The 22,345-nt window shown below is 42.0% G+C and overlaps 2 protein-coding genes across 3 annotated transcripts in view; both read left to right on the forward strand.

Annotated features, from left to right (window-relative positions):
• Positions 1 to 7,424, forward strand: part of tnnt1 (troponin T type 1 (skeletal, slow)) — a 58,332-nt gene extending 50,908 nt beyond the window's left edge. For both annotated transcript variants that reach the window (XM_043679618.1, XM_043679617.1), the window contains exons 14-15: positions 2,177 to 2,217; positions 7,171 to 7,424. In XM_043679618.1, coding sequence (XP_043535553.1) covers positions 2,177 to 2,217; positions 7,171 to 7,216 — 87 coding nt within the window. In that variant the 3' untranslated portion in view covers positions 7,217 to 7,424. The remainder of the gene's footprint in view (positions 1 to 2,176; positions 2,218 to 7,170) is intronic.
• Positions 7,425 to 12,827: 5,403 nt separating this feature from the next.
• Positions 12,828 to 22,345, forward strand: part of LOC122542178 (protein phosphatase 1 regulatory subunit 12C-like) — a 73,306-nt gene continuing 63,788 nt past the window's right edge. The window contains exons 1-2 of the mRNA XM_043679619.1: positions 12,828 to 13,363; positions 20,508 to 20,638. Of these exons, the coding sequence (XP_043535554.1) occupies positions 13,064 to 13,363; positions 20,508 to 20,638 (431 nt within the window). The 5' untranslated portion in view covers positions 12,828 to 13,063. The remainder of the gene's footprint in view (positions 13,364 to 20,507; positions 20,639 to 22,345) is intronic.

Genomic DNA, 22,345 nt, shown 5'->3' on the forward strand with positions numbered 1-22,345 from the left:
GACTTGGTGACAGGATCCCGACCTCTGTAGAGTTATTTCAGAAATATTGCATTAAAACAGAGGATGAAGGATGCCGAAATGAAACCATTTGCTGGAGAGGAGAGGATGGCACTTAAAGAAACCCAGAAAGAAAAACACAAAATCAATCACCCATTCGCCCACAAAAAAACAATTCAAGTGTCTAATGCAACACAAACGACAGGACATTCTCAAGAAGGGTCATACTGGGGTCGAAAGGTTTACTCTGTTTCTTCCTCCACAGATATACTGAGTTTCTCCAGTGTTCTCTGTGTTTGTTTCAGATTTCTAGCATCCGCGGAATTTTGCTTATGTCAAACAAGTCATTTATTACCCTGTCAGGCTAACAATCTCCCCTGGGCGAAAGTGAGAACTGCAGATGCTGGAGATCAGAGTCAAGATTAGAGTGGTGCTGGAAAAGCACAGCAGGTCAGGCAGCATCCGAGGAGCAAGAGAATTGATGTTTGAGGTAAAAGCACATTCCTGATGAAAGGCTTTTGCCTGAAACATCGATTTTCCTGCTCTTCAGATGCTGCCTGACCTACTGTGCTTTTCCAGCACCACACTAATCGTAACAATCTCCCTGCCAATGCAGGGTCAAGCTTCTTCAGAAAACAGTCATTTTTGGATTCTTCAAGATCAACATTGAAAGATTGCTGGCCGATAGCGGACGATAATTGTCCAAGCTGCTGCAACCTGAGTTAACCACCATCGTCACTTTTTATTTCCTTTTAAAATTAAAGAGAGACACAAAAAATCCTGAAGAAGACCACCGTGTAGTCATTATCGAGGACAGAGAGACTGTTGAAGATGGTTTTGTGCTGCTCAGCAATTTATCAATGCATTCCTTTTCGTTAACTGTTTGTGATTTACTCCTCCTCCCCTCCCTGCCTGTTCTTTGTAACCTCACACCCTTATGACCATGTATCGCAATTAACAGGAAATTTGAACACATTCTCATCCAGGTTCTATATTTAATCTCCCTTCATATCCTGGGGCATTGCAGATGCCAATCTAGAAGATTATGGTTTAATTATGGTTGAGAGAGGTCCATTGCAGTTCATCCCTTGTTGTCATGTCCAATCAGTTCTTATTGTGGCTGCAGTGTGCACACTCTCTATAGAGGACTCTTATGGTGCAGTGGTTGTATCCCTATCTTTGAGCCAGGGAGGTCTGGGCTCTTGACCTACCTGCTCCAGAGAATGTCATAACATGCCTGAACTGGTTGAGTAAAAGTATCCCTACTATCTACACAATGAAGTGCAACAATGTTCTTGAGTGTCCAATCGACAGCACCTCGTCCTTCACCACCTAACAGGGCAAGGCCAGCAGACACATGGGAAGACTATCATGTCTGAGATTCCCCTCTTACACTATGCCAACATGGGCATATAATGACCACTCCTATATTGGAACTGGATCAAAATCCTGGAACTCCCTCCCTAACAACACTGTGAACTCAGCTGCACCACACAGACCTGAGCGGTTCAAGAAGGCAGCTCACCACCACCTTCTCAAATCGGAGAAAGTGAGGACCTGCAGATGCTGGAGATCAGAGTCGAAGGCAATTACGGATGGGCAGTAACACCACATCCCAAGAATTAATTATTTAAAATAAATACCAAGAATTTTCAGTGCTACTTAACTCTCTGGAATTTTAAGTAGATATAAGAATCACCTTACAACTTCCTGGTAGAGTATCAATGTAGCTTTTATGAGTTTGAAACTGTATTCTCTTCTTGTCCCATTTCAGCAATGCACTATCAAGTAATTCCCTTATTTACTGTACCCATATCGTTAAACATCTTATCAACCTTGTTCCCAACACACTATACATGTCTCCTTTCAAGACTGAACAGCTGACTTCTTTTCCAGTTTCTGCTGATAATCCAACTGTCATGGTCCCAGTGATGTCCTAGGCCAAGCATAGTTTAACTCAGCAGCAGATTGCGAACCCAATGAAGTGTCTACAAAATCACTTCAGTTGGGCCTAAATACCCTGCACAAGGTGTGTTCCCTGCACGATGCAGCACTGACAGGCAGCAGTCAGCACAGTTTGACTTTCTAAATGGTCAATGAATATAGAGGTACAGTGTCAATTTAATTTTGCCTTCACGTCTTTCCAACTGGTGGTGATTAATTGTTATATTCTTCCTAGATTAATCTCTTGCACAACCGCATCAGTGAACACCAGAAATTGTGAGTATATCTAAGATATGTTTCCCACCCTCCCAATGTGCACTGTTTGTGGTCTTTGGTCTATTCATGGGGCATTGGGGGTGGTGGTGGTGGGGGGGTGTGCAGGTAAGGGGTTTTTTTGGTTAGTTCAGTTGGCTGGACAGCTGGTTTGTATTGTAGGGTGATTCTGAGAGCTTGGATCGATTTCCAGATCTGGCTGATGTTACCGTGAAGACTCCACCTTCTCAACTTCATCCCTCAGGTTAAATGCACTACCAGTCATCTCTCTCCAATGAGTGAGCAGCTGTGTGAATCCCCAGGACTACGGTGACTTTAATTGCAATGGCGTGGCATTTCTTAATGTGCACTCCAAAGCCCAACAAGGTAGTTTCACAAAGACACATTGAGAAAGTAAGGCTACAGTTTTGTAGAAAGTTTCACAACGCCTCTGCTTTCCTGAAAGTACTGACTGCCTCTATAGATGTCAGATATCCCTAAAGCAGTGCCTGTTATTGAGATCTAATGCTTGACAGTGAATGTGGCTCTTTGACCATGAAAGAACATAGAACATAGAACACTACAGCACAGTACAGGCCCTTTAGCACTCAATGTTGCACCGACCTATGAAACCAACCTGAAGCCCATCTAACCTACACAATTCCAATTTCATCCATATGTTTATCCAATGACTATTTAAATGTCTTTAATGTTGGCGAGTCTACTACTGTTGCAGGCAGGCCCTTACTACTCTCTGAGTAAAAAAACTACCTCTGACATCTGTCCTATATCCATCATCCCTGAATTTAAAGCTATGTCCCTTCATGCCAGCCATCACCATCTGAGGAAAAAGGCTCTCCCTATCTAACCTCTGATTATCTTGTATGTCTCTATTAAGTCACCTCTCAACCTTCATCTCTCCAATGAAAACAGCCTCAAGTCCCTCAGTCTTTTCTCATAAGACCTTCCCTCCATACCAACAACATCCTAGCATTTCCTCTGCATCCTTTCCAATTCTTCCACATCCTTCCTACAATGCGGCAACCAGAAATGTACACAATACTCCAAGTGTGGCCGCACCAGAGTTTTACACAGTTGCAACATGACCTCATGGCTCTGAAACTCAATCCCTCTATCAATAAAAGCTAACACACAATATGCCTTCTGAACAACCCTATCAATATGGGTGGCAACTTTCAGGGATTTATGCACATGGACACCAAGATCTCTGCTCATCCACACTAACAAAAATCTTACCATAGTACTCTGTATTTCTGTTACTCCTTCCAAAGTGAATCACCTCACACTTTTCCACATTAAACTCCATTTGCCACCTCTCTACTCAGCTCTGCAGCTTATCTATGTCTCTCTGTAACATGCAACATCCTTCCACACTGTCCACAACTCTACTGACCTTACTGTCATCCGCAAATTTACTAACCCATCCTTCCATGCCCTCATCCAGATCATTAATAAAAATGACAAACAGCAGTGACTCCAAAACAGATCCTTGCAATACACCACTAATAACTGAACTCCAGGATGAACATTTCCCATCAACCACCACCCTGTGTCTTCTTTCAGCTAAAAAAATTCTGATCCAAACTGTTAAATCACCCTCAATCCCATGCCTCCATATTTTCTGCAATAGCCTAATGTGGGAAACCTTATCAAACACTTTACTGAAATCCATATACACCACATCTACCACTTTACTCTCATCTACCTGTTTCATCACCTTCTTAAAAATCTCAATAAGGTTCGTGAGGCACAACCTATCCTTCACAAAACCGTGTTGACTATCCCTGATCAAATTATTCCTTTCTCGAAGGCAACATTGTTGAGTGTTATCTTTGTCCTTGCTCAATTGGGAACCAAATGTTAGTATTTCACTTTCTCTCTCTTTCTTCATTCCCACCATCAAGGTTTACATTTTACGGCTAATTCTGCTGTACTAGGAATGGTCACTTAACCCAACACAGACATTGGTCCTTCGGAGTCTGAGGGCCCCCCCCCCTCCTCCCCACGCAGGGCTCTGTTTACAAGATGAGTCACAAAGGAAGGCAGCCTTGCTGCTTTAACACTCGGTGTTAAATCCCCCGCAGCACCAGAATGGGATATCTATCATGTTGCCAGGGCAACAGCAGCGCAGAGTCAGGCCAAACGATGAATGAGCAGATGGAGTGTCAACTACAGATAGACCTTCAAGTGATTAAAGTCTTCTTTCTGTGTCAACTGCTCAAAATTTTAAAACTAATCAACAAGTTACATAACTCTGTCTTCAGTGAACTGAAAATAAAAAAATGCTGGAAATCACAGTGGGTCAGGCAGGATCCATGGAGAGACAGCAAGCTAACCTTTCAAGTCTAGATGACTCTTCATCAGAGCTGAAGTGTGGAGGGGGCGGCATTTATGCTCTGGTGGGGGTGGGGAAGAGAGAGAAAGGCTGCTGATAGTGCAGGTTAAGTGATCGGAATGTGAGAATGGCAGAACAATGCTGTGACTAACTGCCAGACTGGAAAGAACAGAGAGTCCCATTGGAGTGGGGGGAGGGAAGACAGAGGGTATGCTGACAGAATGTAACAGGTAAAGGTAAAATAAACAGAATGAACGGGAGTGAGCTCTAGATCTAGATTCCCTACAGTGTGGAGACAGGCCTTTCACCCCAACAAGTCCACATCGACCCTCCAAAGAGTAACCCACCCAATGCACCTAGCAACTATGGACAATTTAGCATGGCCAATTCACCTGGCCTGCACATCTTTGGAATGTGGGAGGAAACTGGAGCACCCAGAGGAAACCCATGCAGACACAGGGAGAACATGCAAACTCCACATGTCGCCCAAGGTTGGAATTGAACCTGGGACCCTGGCGCTGTGAGACAGCAGTGCTAACCACTGAGCCACCATGCCACCCTAATCTGAAGGTGTTGAACTGAATATTAAGTTTCTCTTAGGTGTCTTCTGCCTGCTCCCCAGTTCATGACTGGTGTAAAAAGGTAGTAGCATTCAAAGGGGAATTATATAAGTGCTTGAAAATAAATATTTTCAGGGTTATAGGGATTGGAACTAGTTGGACAGCTCTTTCAAAGAGCTGGAACAGACAAGATAGGCTGAAGAGTTTTCTTCAGGCTTTTTGGGGATGCTCCTCATGTCTTTATGAAGCAACAAGTTGGGATCTCACCCTCGGGGGAATGATCCCATGTCATATTATTTTGTATCACTCTTGGTACCGTTTGTGATATTTTATACACACTCACAGTATTTATTACTTTTGTTCATTCGTGGGATATGGCTGGGCCAGCATTTATTGCCTGCCCCTAGATGGTTTTGAGAAGGTGAGCTGCCTTCTTGAACTGCTGCAGTCTGTGTGGCTACAAAAATAAGAAAGATTCTTTCTCCAAAACCTCACCTCAGGGCTCTGTTTCCTGGTGGAGTATGGCCCATGAAAACTCAGTATCGAGACAGTGAATGTCAGGAGGGCTATTTCTCTATTGGAGGTTTCACAGTTTGGCCTGATACAGTTTTCAGCTGCCATCTGCACCAAGGCCTTTCGCAGTTAGAATAAGTGAATAAGGAGAAGTAAAAATATTTTTATTTTTAGGTCGATTCAATTTAGCAACTTCACTGCAATCAAACGAGAGAAAGATCAAATCAGGAGCTGAACATGCCAATAGCATGTAGGCAGACATCACATAGACAGCACGGAAACAGCTCATTCAGCCCAAGACAGTCATATTTAAAAATAAGGGGTCATCCATTTATAATGGAGATGAGGAAACACTTTTTTTCTCTCAGATTGTTGTGAGTCTTTGGGAATTCCCTTCCTCAAAAGACCATGGATGCTCATTCTTTACATATCTTTAAGGCAGAGGTAGATAGATTGTTGATTACTGAGGGGTGGAAAGATTACCAGGGGTATAGAGTTGAGGTTAAAATCAGATCAGCCATGATCTTAAAGGCTCAAAGGGCCACGTGGCCTATTCTTGTTTGTATAAAAGGATCTTGCCAGTGTTTACGCCTGACATGAATCTCCTGCAGCCTACTTCATCTAATCCTGTCAGTATATCCAACTATTCCATTTTTCCTCATCTATTAGTCTGGCATCCTTTTAATTCCTGTCCTGCTGTAGCTGCTCCTATAAGGAGATCTGCTGTTCTGGTATGTTGGTGACTAACCCTGGTTAAGTATGAGGCTTATACTGTGTGAGGTCCCAGACCTTTCACTTCCCTACCTGCCATGACTGTGCTTGGGTGTATGTCATGCACCTTGTTGTTCCCAGTCTTCTGAGTGATCGCTCTGCTCTCATACTCTTCCCATATCTTGGATGTAAGAAGAGACGGCTGACGTCCCATGCCACACCAGTCAAAGCTTGTGGGCCCCTCACTTTGTTTTGAATGATTTCTGAGTTGAGATCCTGGTGTAATTGCTAGCAGAGTACACAACCAGCTTCCCAGAGTTATAAGTGAACATGTTGGAGTAGGGGTTGGAACGCTAAATGGAGTCAGAAGCTGACATTTTGGGGTCACAAGCTCTGAGTTCGTACTGGCCAATGGCTGTACTAGTTTTCCCTTCCTTCCCAGTTGCTCATCCGGCTGGGAGGGTCACAAGAGCTTTCATTCTTAAAATGAGGTTGCATCGGGAAAGATTTTGGGAAGCACTCTGTGAAGAGAGTTTTGGGGAAACTGATCTCCCTTTCTGATGTACCTGTATGGCTTGGCAGTGGATCATGGGTACAAGCCCTCAGATCTCCGATACCTTCAAATGCACCTATGCCATTTGTCCTTGTGTTGCTCCCGAGTCTATACCTCCTTTCTGATGAACTGCCAAGTTGCAATTACGATGTTATGACACTAAACCAGAGCCACATTACACAAATGGCCCAGTCCCTCGTGACCTGATCTGCTTTGGCCACTTAAATGGGGGTCTGCCCTTTGTAATTTCACAGCATTAACTTCTACATCCCTTTCTCCCACAGCAAAAAAGCAGCGGGAAAAGGCAAGGTTGGAGGCCGCTGGAAATAAACAACAAAGTATATTGGATCTGCATTCAGAGGTTTGCTTCCGACAGACGGCATGATTCCAAACACAAAGACACACTTCCTGACATAGCTCCTGTGCTTTTTTTCCATAGCTACACAGCCAAAATGTGTGTTTCTCACAGTTGATGAAATGGAATTTCCTGAACCTTTCCCTTACCTTCAATGCTTCAATAAAATAATTTACAAAATGATATCTACAGAGTTTGGAAGTGTACCTTTCTGGCTGTTTTGTTTTGTTACAGTGAACGACCAACAGTGACATTACTGGTGACGCTAAGCTCTAAGCTTCTCGATTTGCCTTTTCAATCAGTCTCCCACTTCTTTGATCAAGTGTCAGGAATGCACTGCCTAGGAGGGTGTGTGTGTGGAAGCAGACTATTTCCTCTGGCAAGTGTGTTGATAATCAGAGGTCACAGATTTGAAGTAATTGGCAAACGAACTAGAGAGGAATCAAGAATTGGTTTCATGAAGAGGGTTGTTATAAGCTAGAATGAACTACATGAAATCCGTAAGACCATCGAAAAGGCAACTGATTATGCACATGGAGAGAGCTAATCTTCAGGGTTACCGAGAGAAAGCTGGAGTGTGGTGCTAAATCTCCTGCAAAGAGCTGGCATATTCGTGACGGACTGATTGGCCTCATTTTGTCTGGATGACTTTACAATTCTATCCCTTTCTCCCTCACATAGTTTACTGTGTCCCCTTAAAAATGTGCATGCCACTCACCTCAATCATTCCACGTGGTAGTAAGTACCATATTCTCAACAAAATTGACGTCCATGGACTGTACTTTTGCATATTAACTGGTCCCATACCCTTAAACCTGCATTTCCTTTAAATGAGGGCTTGAGAATCTAAGTATAGATGTCACGAGTTTCTGTGCCACTGTGATTGAGACTACACATCCCAGTGACTGGCAGACCATCTAATATGTTCGGTTGACCATTCGTAGCAGATAGCATGCTGACAGTGCTCAATCAGCCCATACTTACAAGCCACAGAATACCATGTAAGACCAAAAGATGTAAGAACAGCCCTTCAGTCTGCTCTGCCATTGTGAGACCGTGACTCCCCGATAATTGTTAACTCCACTTTTCTGCCTTTTCCCCATAACCCTAGATTCCCTTACTGATTAAAAATCTATCTCAGCCTTGAATACCCTTAATGACCCAGCCTTCACAGCCATAGAGTCATACATAATGGAAAAAGCTCCTCAGGTCCAACTTGTCCATTCAGACCAAGTTTCCCAAGCTAAACTAGTCCCACCTGCCCTGGCCTATATCCCTCTAAGCCTTTCCTGTTCATGTATCTTTCCAAAGGTCTTTTGAATATGCCCTCTGCAGTAAAGAATTCCACAGATTCCCTACCATTTGAAAGAAGAAATTCCTCCTTACTTTTGCCTTAAGTGTGTGACCTCTTATTCTGAGATTATGCCGCCTGGTCCTAGATTCTCCCACCAGGGGAAACAATTTTACCACATCTACCTTGTCTGATAAGTTAGGAATTTTGTGTGTTTCAATAAGGTTGACTGTCATTCTTCTATATTCCAATGAGTACATACTCAACTTACTCAAACTCTCCCCATAAGACCATCCCTCCATACCTGCTATCAGCTTAGTGAAGCTTTTCTGGATTGCTTCCAATGCCAGTATATTTTTTCTGTAGATAAGTGGCCCAACGATGTTCACATTATTCCAGGTGTGGTCTGACTAGTGCATTGCACAGTTTTAGCAAACTACCCTACTTTTATATGGTATTCCCTTTGAAATATAGGCAATCATTCTATTTGCCTTCCTGATTAACTGCTGAATTTGGATTTTTGTGATCTGTGGACAAGGACTCCCAAATCCCTCTGTTCTGTAGATTTCTGCAGTCTTTCTCCAATTAAATAATATTCAAATAATGTCCAGCATTTGATGTTATTGTGCTATTGAACGATACTTGCTAAATAATCCAGATTGTGCTGTGAAATACACAGGAAACCAATTTAAGATTATCAGTTGGGTTCTTAGTGTGATGCATTTGCACGTGCTAGGAACAACATAAATTAAATCACTAGACCATGGTTTTTGGAGGAAAAAGTTGCATCTTTTTTCATTGGAAAATGGCTCATGGAGACTGCCAATCTCTGCTGCATTGCCCAACCATCTGACCAATCAGTGTTGACCTGTTTGATCTGAGATTGACAGTTAACTGTTCCTGCTGCATCTCCACACCAAGAGTAGCCCAACTAGTCAGAATCCTGTTCTCATGTTGTAGCGAACAGTGATTCTTTTCCGACCCTGGTTGCTTGCACCCACGTCCTGATAACCGAAAAGCTTTGTCTTTGTCTCTCCTGTTAGCAATGTTGAAGTCAATTAATAGTTAATTGCTCAGCATATGCCATGTTGATTTCCAAAAGATTACATGTTGTTTTTATGAAATGCAGGGAAAATAATTAAACAACCACTTTTTCTTTTAATATAAAAAATATTTTGCAGCTGAAAGAAAGGGTTGCATTGTTGCAGAGATATGCACTAGTTCCAACATCTTTCCTGTGTGCAATACAATCTAATGCTCACAATAAAGATGCTGCTTTGAAAAGACATAAAACATTATATAACTCAATATTACTCATTTCTGCAGAGAACTCGTGCATTCCTCTAAGGCCAAAAGTTTAAGTGATGCAAATAGTTCAAATAGAAGTCAATTGAGAGGATGTTAAGTAAACCCAAGGTTATTGTATACAAAGGTCGAATACGAAACTATAAAATCTTGGCCTTGGTGTTTTGAGTTCCTGGAAACATTCTTTGTTTCTTTTTCTTTTACAGAGAGTTGTCTATCACACTTGAAAAATGAGAGCGGAATTGATTGTTCATCAACGTACAGATTATATGTGTACAATGGCACTGCTGCATTGGTTTCATAAAAACAAGATGGCAACTGAGGAGGAGAGGTTTCAGAAACCTAATCCGCAGTGCTGCCCAAAGAGGAGAAAGTGAGGACTGCAGATGCTGGTGATCAGAGTCAAGGGTGTGGTGCTGAAAAAGCACGGCAGGTCAAGCAGGAATTCCTGATGAAGGGCTGATGCCTGAAACATTGGTTCTTCTGCTCCTGGGATGCTGCCTGACCTGCTGTGCTTTTCCAGTACCACACTCTCAACTGCTGCCCAATGACCACTGTCTGAAAGTACACTGCTACAGGCAACTGTTGACATGCCTTTAGGTGATGAACTTTGATGGAACATTACACAAATTGTGAAAGTAGGAAGTTGGTTGTAATTCATTCCCATTTTGCAATGGGAAATATATCACAATTCTTTCAGTGTCACTGGGTCGAAATCCTGAAACTCCCTTCCCAATGGCACCTCATGCACATGGGGTGCAGTGTTTCAAGAAGGCAGCTCACCACTACCTTCTCAAGGGGCAATTAGGGATAGGCAATAAATACAAAGAACTGCAGATGCTTGAGATGTGAATCAAACAAAAACAGACATTGCTGGAGAAAATCAGCAGGTTTGGCAGTATCTGTGGAGAGAAAATAAAGTTAGTTGTTTTGAATCAAGTGATCTTTGTTCAGAACTGGACAGTAAATGTGTGCACCTTGTTTATGGTAAAGCAGGAGGGTGGTGGTGCACAGTTTTGATTGGGGCAATTAATTAGTTTGATAGGAATTGGTAAGTTCATTCTGCCTCAGCATTTGGAATGGCCTCTCAGTGTTCTGTTTCAAAAACAGAAATTGCTGGAGAAACTCAGTAGGCCTGGCAGTATCTGTGGAGAGAATGCAGAGTTGAAGTTTTGGATCCAACACCTTTCTTCAGAACTGGAAAAATGTCCTGAAGTCAAGTCACTGGACCTGAAACTTTAACTCTGCTTTCTCTCCACAGATACTGCCTGTTCTGCTAAATTTCTGTTTTTGTTTGATTTCCAGCAACCACAGTTCTTTGTTTCATCCTTGGAGAGTTATTGGGACCTTTGGTGCTGAGGGTTAGTCATACATCATGGAAGCACACCCTTTGGTCCAACTAATCCACACCGACTATATTCCCAAACTAAACTTGTCCCACGTGCCTGTATTTCGTCCATATCCCTCCAAACCTTTCCTATTCATGTACTTATCCAAATGTCTTTTAAATGTTGTAACTGTATCTGCATTCACCACTTCCTCTGGCAGTTCATTCAGCACATAAAAAGTTGTGCCTAATGTCCTTTTTAAATACATCTCCTCTCACCTTAATAATAAGCCCCTGACTTTTGAAATTACTTAGGGAAAAAAACACTTGCCATTTACCTTATCTATGCCCCTCTTATTTTACAAACCTCTATAAGGTCACCCCTCAATCTCCTGCACTCCAATGAAAAAAGTCCCAGTCTGTCCTCTCAATATAACTCAAACCCTCCAGTCTGGGCAACATCCTGCTAAATCTTTTCTGAACCCTCTCCAGTTTAATAATATCTTTCTATAACAGGGCAACCAGAACTGCACATGGTATTCCAGAAGAGGCCTCACCAACATCCTGTACAACCTCAACATCATGTTCCAACTCCTACACAAGTCTGAGCAATGAAGGCAAATGTGCTAAATGCCTTCTTAACAATCCTGTCTACCTATAAAGCAAATTTCAAAGGATTATGTACCTCAACCTCTAGGTCTCTCTGTTCTACAACACCACCCAGGGTCTTGACGTCTTCTTGTAGAGTTTTGAGTGTCTTGTTAAGTACATTAGGAAGTTAGAAAGGGGCCCACTTTGGTAAATAAAACACATGCTGTTCACCACTCAATACAGGAGCTAATTGTAAAATTGCAAAATGTTTTCATCAGAATATGATTTATACACTTAATGGTAAGGTCCTGGGGAGTGTTGCTGAACAAAGAGAGCATAGTTCCTTGAAAGTGGAGTCTCAGGTAGATAGGATAGTGAAGAAGGTGTTTAGTATGCTTTCCTTTATTGGTCAGAGCATTAAGGATAGGAGTTGAGAGGTCATGCGGCAGCTGCACAGGACATTGGTTAGGTCACTTTTGGAATATTGTGTGCAATTCTAGTCTCCCTCCTACACTAAGGATAGTGTGAAAATTGAAAAGGTTCAGAAAAGATATACAAGAATTTTGCCAGGGTTGGAGGGTTTGAGCTATAGGGAGATGCTGAACAGACTGGGGCTGAAGGGCAACCTAATAGAGGTTTATAAAATCATGAGAGGCACAGATAGAGTAAATAGATAAGGTGTTTTCCCTGGGTTGAGGGAGTCCAAAATGAGAGGGCATAGGTTTAGGGGAGAGGGGAAAGATTTAAAAGGGACTTATGGGGTAACGTTTTCCACATAAAGGGTGGTGTGTGTGATGAATAAGCTGCCAGAGGAAGTGGTGGAGGCTGGTACAACTACATTTAAAAGGCATCTGGATGGGTAAATGAATAGGAAGAGTTTAGGGGGATATGGGGGCCAAATGTTGTCAAATGGGGCTAGATTAATTTAGGATATCTGGACGAGTTGGACCAGTCTGTTTCTATGCTGTACAGCTCTATGACTCTACACGATAACCACAACCTTCTAACTTGCTGTATTGTTATTAGTAAAGTGTAAATCTATTTTAAGTGCAACAAACGACCAAAAATCAAAAAAATTTCGCTGTTTCAATGGATGAGTGGAAAACAGTTGAGGATGAACTCCAGCCTGGCCAGCTGTTCCTCGCCTGATAGCTGTACGCATGCTCCAGGATTACAGCTCCCACAATCCTTCGCATCGACCTCCCTTGAACTACATTTCCCAGAGGTCTACGTCAACGTACGTCAGACGCCGGAATGTCGTCATGACGCAGAGCCCAGCCAGCAGAAAGAGGGCGGCTGCAGTTCAAGATGTCGGAGCGGGCGGGAAGCGGCGCTGCCGCTGCAGCCGCCGTTGCCGCTAAGGAGAAGCGCAGGCAGCAACTGAAGCGCTGGAAGGGTTCTTGCACCGATCTAGAACCGGGCGAGCCGCGGTGGCTGGCGGTGGCGGGAGCGGTCAGCGGTTCGAGCCCGAGGCGGGTGAGGTTCGAGGCGGCTGCGGAGTTCCTGGCGGCCTGCGCCAGTGGGGACGCGAAAGACGCTGAGGAAATGCTGAGGGGAGGCGCCGACGTGAACTGCGCCAACACGGACGGAATCAGTGCCCTCCACCAGGTGGGAGAATAACTGCGCCTGCGTCGGCACGGCAGCCGCGGTGCGCATGTCTAATAGTATGGGCGACGCATGTGTGTTGTTGAGCTTTTGTCGTGGGGGACTCTGGGAGATGTAGTTCAGTCTCGATCTTTCTTCACATTCTAGTCGTGATCAGAACTACATCCCCCACCGTGCACTCGGGTTTCCGCGTCCAGCGACCTGTTGAAGTATTTATAGTGTACATGTTCCCAACTTTGAAAAATTAAAAGTACTACTTCTTTCGCCAGTATATAAAAGGGTGGAACATTGTTTTGATTTACAACTTGAAACTTAAGATGTTAACAGGCGTTTAAATACCCATCACAATAGTGCATTAATTCTGATAACAAAATAATCAGATGTCTTGGGTGGGGTGAAGCCAACGTCGCCCTGAGCCAGGAGCTTGGGTTCAAGTCTCACCTGATGCACGGTGTGCAATAAAACCTCAAAACAGGTTCATAAGAAAATATCTTAAAAACTGAATGGGTCCCCTTCTGATGATGGCGATTTGTAATTTGTTCTGTTTTCTCTCATGTAGACTCAAAATTGAAAGAATGCCCCTACAGTTTTTTAATAGCTCACTGATTAATTGTAGTGGTTTATGGAAAGGTGAATTAAACAACTTGCTGTACGTTTGCGAAATATACTGCAGAGTAGTCAGCATCTGTGAAGATAAAACAAACTCTTCTAAGCTTGGTCCTGTAACTGAGTCGAATGGGTGTGGGTATAGTCTTCACGTAAAATGCTTCGGTGATGCATAGATTGGTGATGTTGCAACTATCCTTCTTGAAAGACAAAAGATTGAGAAGGTTTGATAGAGATCTTTAAAATCATGGTGAAGAACCTGTCTCAAAGAGAAAGTATTGATGTTGGTAGAGTGTAGAGGCACAGGTTTGAGGTCACTGGCAGCAGAAAGAACAAAGGTATGTGTGTGAATTTAATACAGTGAGTGATTTGGAGTGTATTCCATATCTTAGTGTTGTGGATTTGAGGTTGGAATTGGATTATTATCTGTAAAAGAAGAATATACAAGAGTACAAGGAAGAGGAGGGGAATGACATTAAGTGATTTGCTCATTTCTAGAGCTGGGCAAACATGATGGACTGATTGACCCCCATTGTGATCTAACAGTTAGGGTTCTGTGAAGCTTCAGCCCTCTTATTCACTCAAACCTCAAAATATTTCAACCTTGTGTTTAACTCCACATTTCTGTAAACCAATTTCAGTCCTGTGTTTCGAAAACTCTGTTCTGTTCTTGTTCTTGGTCCTAGAGTAACCCAGCACTGACTTCACTCTATTGCAATCAGCTATTCCTTCAGATTTCTGTGTTAAGGTTTGGAGTTTCCTTCTTTAAATCACTGTCTTTCTGCTCTTGCTTAAAATTTCTTTATTTCACTAGGTTTTTGGTCACTTGTCCAAATACCCACTTCCTAAGCTTGGTATCAGCTTTTATTTGATGATCTTCCTCTGTGGTGTCTGTGGAACATCTTGCTAGCTTAACATTAGATATAAATGCAAGTTGTTACACGCGAGCAGTTCCATGTCAAAAGTACTAAATTGGCTGTGAGGCACTATGTGGATAAGATAAGGTGCTAGATTAATACAAGTACTATCTGTCTGTCACTAACTATCGATCAATCTGCAAATTTTCAGTAAATTCCATCTACTGTGTTCCTTAGTGCCCATTGCTTCTCCTTTGGCAGATTTTTTCCCCACATCTAATCCAGATGAATTAAGACTAATGAAAATGCGTTTTGTTTGTTTGCTTGATCCAATGCATTGACAACCCACCTCCTTCCCATCTTTGTATTTGGCACAGGTTGCTTTCAACTCTGCAACCTGTTCCAATTCTTACATTCAAGCAAAAATCTTCACTGAAAATCTGCTCCAAGATTTCCTTGACTGCACATCGAGAAGGCTTTGGTGAGGGTGAGGAGGGGTTCTGTGTTTTCTCTTGCACCATCCCATTCAGACATAATACCCTGTACTCCCTAGCGTAGGTCAACTTGCACAATTGACTTCCAGACCAGCTACAATATCAGAGTCAAGAGTGTGGTGCTGGAAAAGCACAGCAGGTCAGGCAGCATCCAAGGAGCAGGAGAATTGGCGTTTCAGGCATGAGCCCTTCTGCTCCTTGCTGCCTGACCTGCTGTGTTTTTCCAGCACCACACTCTCTACTCTGATCTGCAGTCTTCACTTTCTCCCAGCTGCATTATCAACTTAATTTCAAAATTGGTGTCCTTGTTTTCAGATTCCTCCATGGCCCTCCCTGTCTTTTTTAATCTCAATTTCTGGCACCTTGATGTTAATTTCTCCATTATCTGTAGCTCTTTAGGAAGGAGAATTTCAAAGATGCGCAAACATCTTGAATGGAGAAATTTCTCTTCATTTCAGATCCAAATGATTGACCCTTTTACTTTGCGATCATAATTTTAGACGCAGAGCAGTATGTGAAGTAATAATTTTAGGGTAAAGTGTGTTCAATTTTAAAATATAGATTTTAAGATTTGCTTCTCCTTAGAGCCGTGAACCTTTGGAACTCACTACTGAAGACATTGGTGTTCGTAAGAATTATGGTGGACCCTGGGATGTTTAATAAATTTTAGAGATGGTAGATTTTTATTAATAGGTTAAGCGATTTAAATGAATTGGCAGGAAAATGGAGTTGAGGCCAAGATGAGATCAGCTAGAATTGTATTAAGGAGCAAGTAACCTAGAAGATTGAGGGCAGAGTGGTAGACATTGTTTACTTGGACTTTAGTAAAGCCTTTTGAAGACATTCTATGTTGTAGACTAATTAGTAAAGTTAGATCACATGGGATTCAGTGTAAGCTTGCTAATTGAATACGAAATTAGTTTAACAGCAGGAGACAGAGAAAGATGGTGGAGGGTTGTTTTTCACTGGTAACAGGCCTCCAGCCCAGTATTCCACAGGGTGTGGTGCTGGATCCACTTCTGTTTTCTCATGTATATAACTGATTTAGATAAGAATACCGAAAAGATTGTGAATAAATTTGCAAATGCCACCAGGTTTGGTGGTATAGTGGTAGTGAAGAATAAGATTATCTGAGATTACAAAGAGATCTTGATCAGTTGAGTCAATGGGCAGAGGTGTGACAGATGGAGTTTAATTTTTATAAATGTGAGGTATTGCATTTTGGTAAAACAAGCAAGCACAGGAATTGGTACAATTAAAAGTAGGGCCTTGGGTAGTGTTATAGAACAGAGGTCTAGAAATCAGGTACATAATTCTTTGAAGTTTGCGTCACGTGTAGACAGGGTGGTTAAGAAGGCGTTTAGCACGCTCGCCTTCAGTGCTCAGACCTTTTTTGAGTTGGGAAGTTATGTTGAGGTTATAAAAGATGTTGGTGAGGCCTCTTCTTGAGTACTGTTCTGGTTGCCCTGTTATAGGAAGGAAATTATTAAGTTGGAGAGAGTTTAGCCAAGATTTACTAGAAGTTGCTAGGAATGGAGGGTTTGAATTATAAGGAGAGGCTGGATAGGCTGGGAGCCTTGTCATCACTGGAGCATAGGAGGTTGAGGGTGACCTTGTAGAGGTTTATAAAATCATGAGGGTATGGATAAGGTGAATGGCAAGTATCTTTTCCCTAGGGTTGGGGATTTCAAGACCAGGGAGCATATTGTTTTTAAGACGAGAGGGGAATTGTTTTACGTTGGTTTGCATGTGGAATGTGCTTCCAGAGCAACTGGTGGATGTGGGTACATTTACAACATTTAACAAACATTTGGATAAGTACATTAATAAGAAATGTTTTAAGGGATATGGGCCAAGCGCAGGCAGGTAGCACTGGTTTAGTTTGGATTATGGTTGGCATGGACTGGTTGAACCTGAGGGTCTGTTTCTGTGCTGTATGGTTTTTGACTCTGTAAATGTGCAGCAGAATCAGGAGTTGAACTGCCTGCTCCTGCTCTAACTTATCTTCTCAATTCTAGACTCCCCAGATGGGGAAATATATCTTCTCAGCACACTTAATCTTATACGATCACCGCTCGTTCTGTCAGCTCCTAAGTTTACTGGCCCATTCTTCTCAGTCTCTCTTTCATCTGGACGCCTCTAGCCAAAAGAATCAACCTCGTGAACCTTTTTTTTTGTACCCCTGCTTTAGCAAATATGTCCTTCATTTAGAAATTGTCTTGTAGTCACACCATCACTGTGCCACATCTGGGCCAAATGTTGATGTCTCACCAGTTCCAAAGGTTAGTTAAATTGTCTGAACTGGTTCATTTAAAAGTCTGTATTCTTCTTTGGATGCCAAAATGGCACATGCTCTTCTAAATGTGGTTTCACCAAAGGCTTGTGTAATTCCAGCAATGTTTCTTTACTCTTGTACTCCAGCCTCTGTGCGATTAAAAATTACCATGCAATTTGACATGCAAATTTGCTGTACCTGCATATTAATTTTAGTATTCATGTGATTGTTCCATTGGGACATCCGAATCCCTCTGAATACTTAGAGTTAACTAGTGTCTCACCATTTTTTTTAAGAAAAAACTTCACTTTAGGTGCTTGCTCCTTATTCATAACACTAAACTCCTTAAATTGTACCTCTTTGACCAGTCCTTTTGTTCTTCTCTCTCAATATCAGATTGTGACTCAACATCAACATTTACTTGATAACGCATATGAAGATGTGAGGCATTTTACTATGTGAAATGTGCTATATAAATGCAAGTTGTTGTTGGTACTGAGCTTGCCTGTGTCCCAACTGTAGACCGGTTGTTGGCAAAGCATTGCAACATTTCTGCACATTTTGTATGAATGTACTGCAGCAGCCATTGTCAGTTGCTTGCAACATCAGTTTGACTTGCACACTCCATTCAGCGGAAGTCTTGCAAGAGGAGGAGGGAGTGCATGCAGGAGTGTATTTATGGTTGTGTCACTTTCAATTTAAACAAACATGATTTATGTTCTTCTGTGTGACTGCACTTGATGTTCTCAGTATGCATTAGGCGGAAGAGTTTTGTTTTTTGCCTTTTGCAATCTTGCTGTTCTTTGACACTTATTAGGGTTTGATTCCTTTTAGCTTACCACATGGCCTTAGTGGGTGCCAAACACTACCCAGTATTAAACTAAGACATTCAGACCATTTGGTTCCACGTGTAATTCATGATTTCCGCTGAATTGGGGCTGTAATCCTTTTTAGAACCTTGGTTAGACTGCATTGAGAACAGTTCTGATCACAGTTTACAAAAAGAATGCGAAGGCATTTGAAAGAGTCTTGAGGTACAGTGGTAGTGTCCCTACCTCCTAGTCTGGAAGGTCTGGGTTCAAATATCATCTGCCCTGGTGGTGGTGTTAATCTATTCAAACAAATTAGTACAAAAATAATGACAAGTGTTGGAGAAAAGGTAGAAGAAAGAGATTTTATGGAACGATATTGAGCGTTTGCATTTTTTTTCAGGAAAATGAAACCTGCCTAGGCTTTTTCTTCAGAAAAGTTGGCGCTCAGAGGAAACCTGACAGATATTTCTCAGTTACAAACTAGTTTTGTTGAGAGGGTTCAATTGAAATCACTGAATCTTCGCAGTGCAGCGGTGTGTCGTTGAACTTTCATGTCTAAGCTGACCTTTTTGAATAATCAATTCAGTTAATACTACCTTCTCCCCTGAAACTCTGCATGTTCTTAGTTTTTAAATAATTTTGCAGTTCTTTTCTACTACCACTTAAGGCTTTCAGAACAACTGATCAACTGACTAGAGGAGAGAGCTCCACAAGTATCTCCAACTTCAATAATGGGGGTGCCAGAATGTTAGTGAAAAAGATAAGGCTGAAGCATTTTCAAGCATCTGCAGCTTGAAGTGTTGAGTACATGATCTGTCTCGGCTTCTTCCGGTGCTCCCAGCCTGACTGATGCCAATCCTTTGTCCATTCACTCCTTCACTTCATGTGGAGTGAAACAGACCTGGATGCTGCAAAGGCTATGGGCCTTGACAACATTCCAGCAGTAGTACTGAGACTACGTTCTAGAATATGCTGCACCCCTAGCCAAGCTGTTCCGGTATAGTTACGACATTTAGCATTTACCCAAGACAAAGAAAACCAGAACAAGCCCAAGACTAATTACCACCCCATCCGTGTACACGTTCACATTGGTAAAGTGATAGCACCACTGAAGTCACCTTCTATCAAGCAGCACTGAATTAGCAATAAACTATTCATTGCCATTCAGTTTGGGTTACGCCAGGGCCACTCAGTGCCTGACTTTCTTAGTCTTAATACAGAAGCAACATACGTTTGTACGCAGCAAGACCTGGATAATACTCAAGATGGGTGAGAAAGTGCCAAGTATTATTTTTGACACACAAATGCCAGGTAATGACCATTTCTAAGAAAAGTGATTGTAGCTATCTCCCCTTGACCTTCAATGGTGCTACTATTGCTGGATCTCTCACAATTAACATCCTTGGTTACCATTGACCAGAAATTGAACCAGCTACACACATACTGTGGATACAAGAGCAGCTCAGGCTGGAAATTCTGATTTTCACTTCCTTTCTGATATTTCAAAGCTTATCCACCATTTGATATTGACATTGAACAGGATTAGAGTGGTGCTGGAAAAGCACATTAAACAATCAAACTTGTGTTGGAATACCCTTCAATGGCCTGGAAATGTCCTGCTCTGGCAATATTTAAGCCCTACATTCCAGGAAAAAGAAACCTACTTGATTAACGCCCTATCCATCAACTTACAGATTTGTACACATTCAGTTGCAGCAATAAAGGCTATACAAGGTTCATTTAATGGCATCTTACAGGCTAGTGACCACTACCACCCAGAAGGACAAGGGCAGTAGCTACAAGCACGCCTCACTATCTGCTCACTCCCATTCAAGCCTCATACCATCTTCACTTAAAACAATATCATTATTCCCTTACTGTCGCTAAATCAAAATTCTGGATCATACTTTCTAATAGGACTGCAGCAATAAAGTGACCATCTTCTCAAAGGTATTTGGGGATAGAACAACAAATGCTGGCCTTTACAACATTGCAATTTAAGTTTTGTTTTTATCCTAGTCTGAATTAATACCAACAGGAGAAAATGTTAGGGGAATGAATTAAGTTCCCTGCTTTAAAATAGTTTTATTTTATTCTTTTCAGGCATGCATAGATGAAAATTTGGAAATGGTGGAGTTTTTGCTGGCACGTAATGCCAATGTTGACCTGCCGGATAACGAGGGATGGACACCACTGCATGTGGCGGCATCGTGTGGTTATTCTGAAATTGTTGAGTAAGTTTTAACAAACTTTCTTCAGATTTTAAGTTTACCCAAGTGTACCAAGTGATTTTTTTTTTCATTTTCTTCAAGTTAACAATTGTGAAAGTGTGAAATTTAGCAGGGCTGCTGAGGAGCCTAGTCAATCTCGTGGCCACGAGTGATCCTTTGGAGTTTTGGGACAAAGCCTTGCAATGCATCTGAGCTTTGTGTGGGTAGCTAATGATTCATTGGTAAACTCAAGCTCCCTTTTTGCTGTTTGGTGATGCATTGATGTGGGTGTGAGGAATATGAAGTAACTGTGGTCTTTTTTTTAAGTAGAACGTCAGTTTCATATTAGGTATGAAAGGTTTTTTTTTCTATATTTGCTCCAAGTGCAAAAATGCTCGTTGGCACAATTTATCAATGCTGCAAACTTGGGGCTGTTTGCAGCATCTGAAGTACTGATGGTTGCAGACTGGTAAAAGGTAAAGTCATCCTAATCCTCCCAAACAGAAGGCTGGTCTGTCATTAGGGGGAAAGAGCGAGAGAGAGATGACTGGTGATGGTTTAACTTGAGGGTCACCACATCTGCGGTGTTGGGAGAAGTTGAGAAGGAGAGTTCTTCATGGTAACCTCAGCTGGTGTGAGAATTGAACCCATACTACTGGCATCATTGTATCACGAACTGACTGTCCAGCTAAATGTTGATAAATGTGGTGCAAAAAGAACTAATTTTTTTTGTATTATCCATATTATTTACATTAAAAAAAAATGTCTGCACCCTTCATTTTTTTTTTAAACTGGTTGCTGTAATGTTCAGTAATCATATTCAACAATTGTCCTGTTTGGCTTTGAAAATATTAATGGGGATGTTAATGTAATAATTCATAATTGCAACTATTGACAGAGGAAATGTCACTTTTTTTTTCTTTTTAAAAACACATTCGTGGGATGTTGGTGTCACTTGCAAAGCCAACTTTTTTGCCCATCCCTAATTGTCCTTGGCTTGCTAGGACGTGACTCAGTGGGCTAGAGCAGATAAAGGTGGCAGATTTCAATTCTGGTTGCTACATTTGCAGGAAGGATGTAATTTTTCTGGATATTGTACAGTGGGAATCTACAAGATCTTACCAGGATTTGAAAATTTCAGCTATAAGGAAAGATTAGATCTGTGAGAGTGGCTTTCCTTAGAACAGAGTAGGTTGACTGATAACTTAGGGGCTTGGATAGAGTGGGTAGGGAAGACCTACTTCTCTTTAGTAGAGAGGCAATTTACCAAGGGGCATAATTTTAAGGTAACTGGATGGACTAGAGGGACATGAGGAAATACTTTTTTTATTCAAGTGTGGTGGGTATTTGGAAGATGCTACCCAGTTTGATGGTTGATGCAAGAACCCTCAATTCATGAAAAAACCTTACTCCATGCCTGAAGTGCTGTAATCTGCAATGCTGTGGACGAGGTGCTGGAAAGAGGGTTCAGAATGGACAGCTAGTTTATTCAGTCAGTGCAGGCATGAGGGACAGTATGGCTTCTTGCTATGCCATAACCTATAATCCAATACTCACTTTGCCTTGAAGGCATTTGTCTGCATTAGATTTCTTTCATTCATAAGGTTTTAAACCTAGCTCAAAGGATTTAAGTTTAGAAAATTGAAATATCATGGTGCATCAGGGAGCATTGAACTTTGTGGACTGGGCCAGTGTGGAAGTGTTTGATGCTGTCAGTGTGTGGAAAGGAGT

The sequence above is a fragment of the Chiloscyllium plagiosum genome, chromosome 39 (assembly GCF_004010195.1).
Source record: "Chiloscyllium plagiosum isolate BGI_BamShark_2017 chromosome 39, ASM401019v2, whole genome shotgun sequence".
Classification (NCBI taxonomy): domain Eukaryota; kingdom Metazoa; phylum Chordata; class Chondrichthyes; order Orectolobiformes; family Hemiscylliidae; genus Chiloscyllium; species Chiloscyllium plagiosum.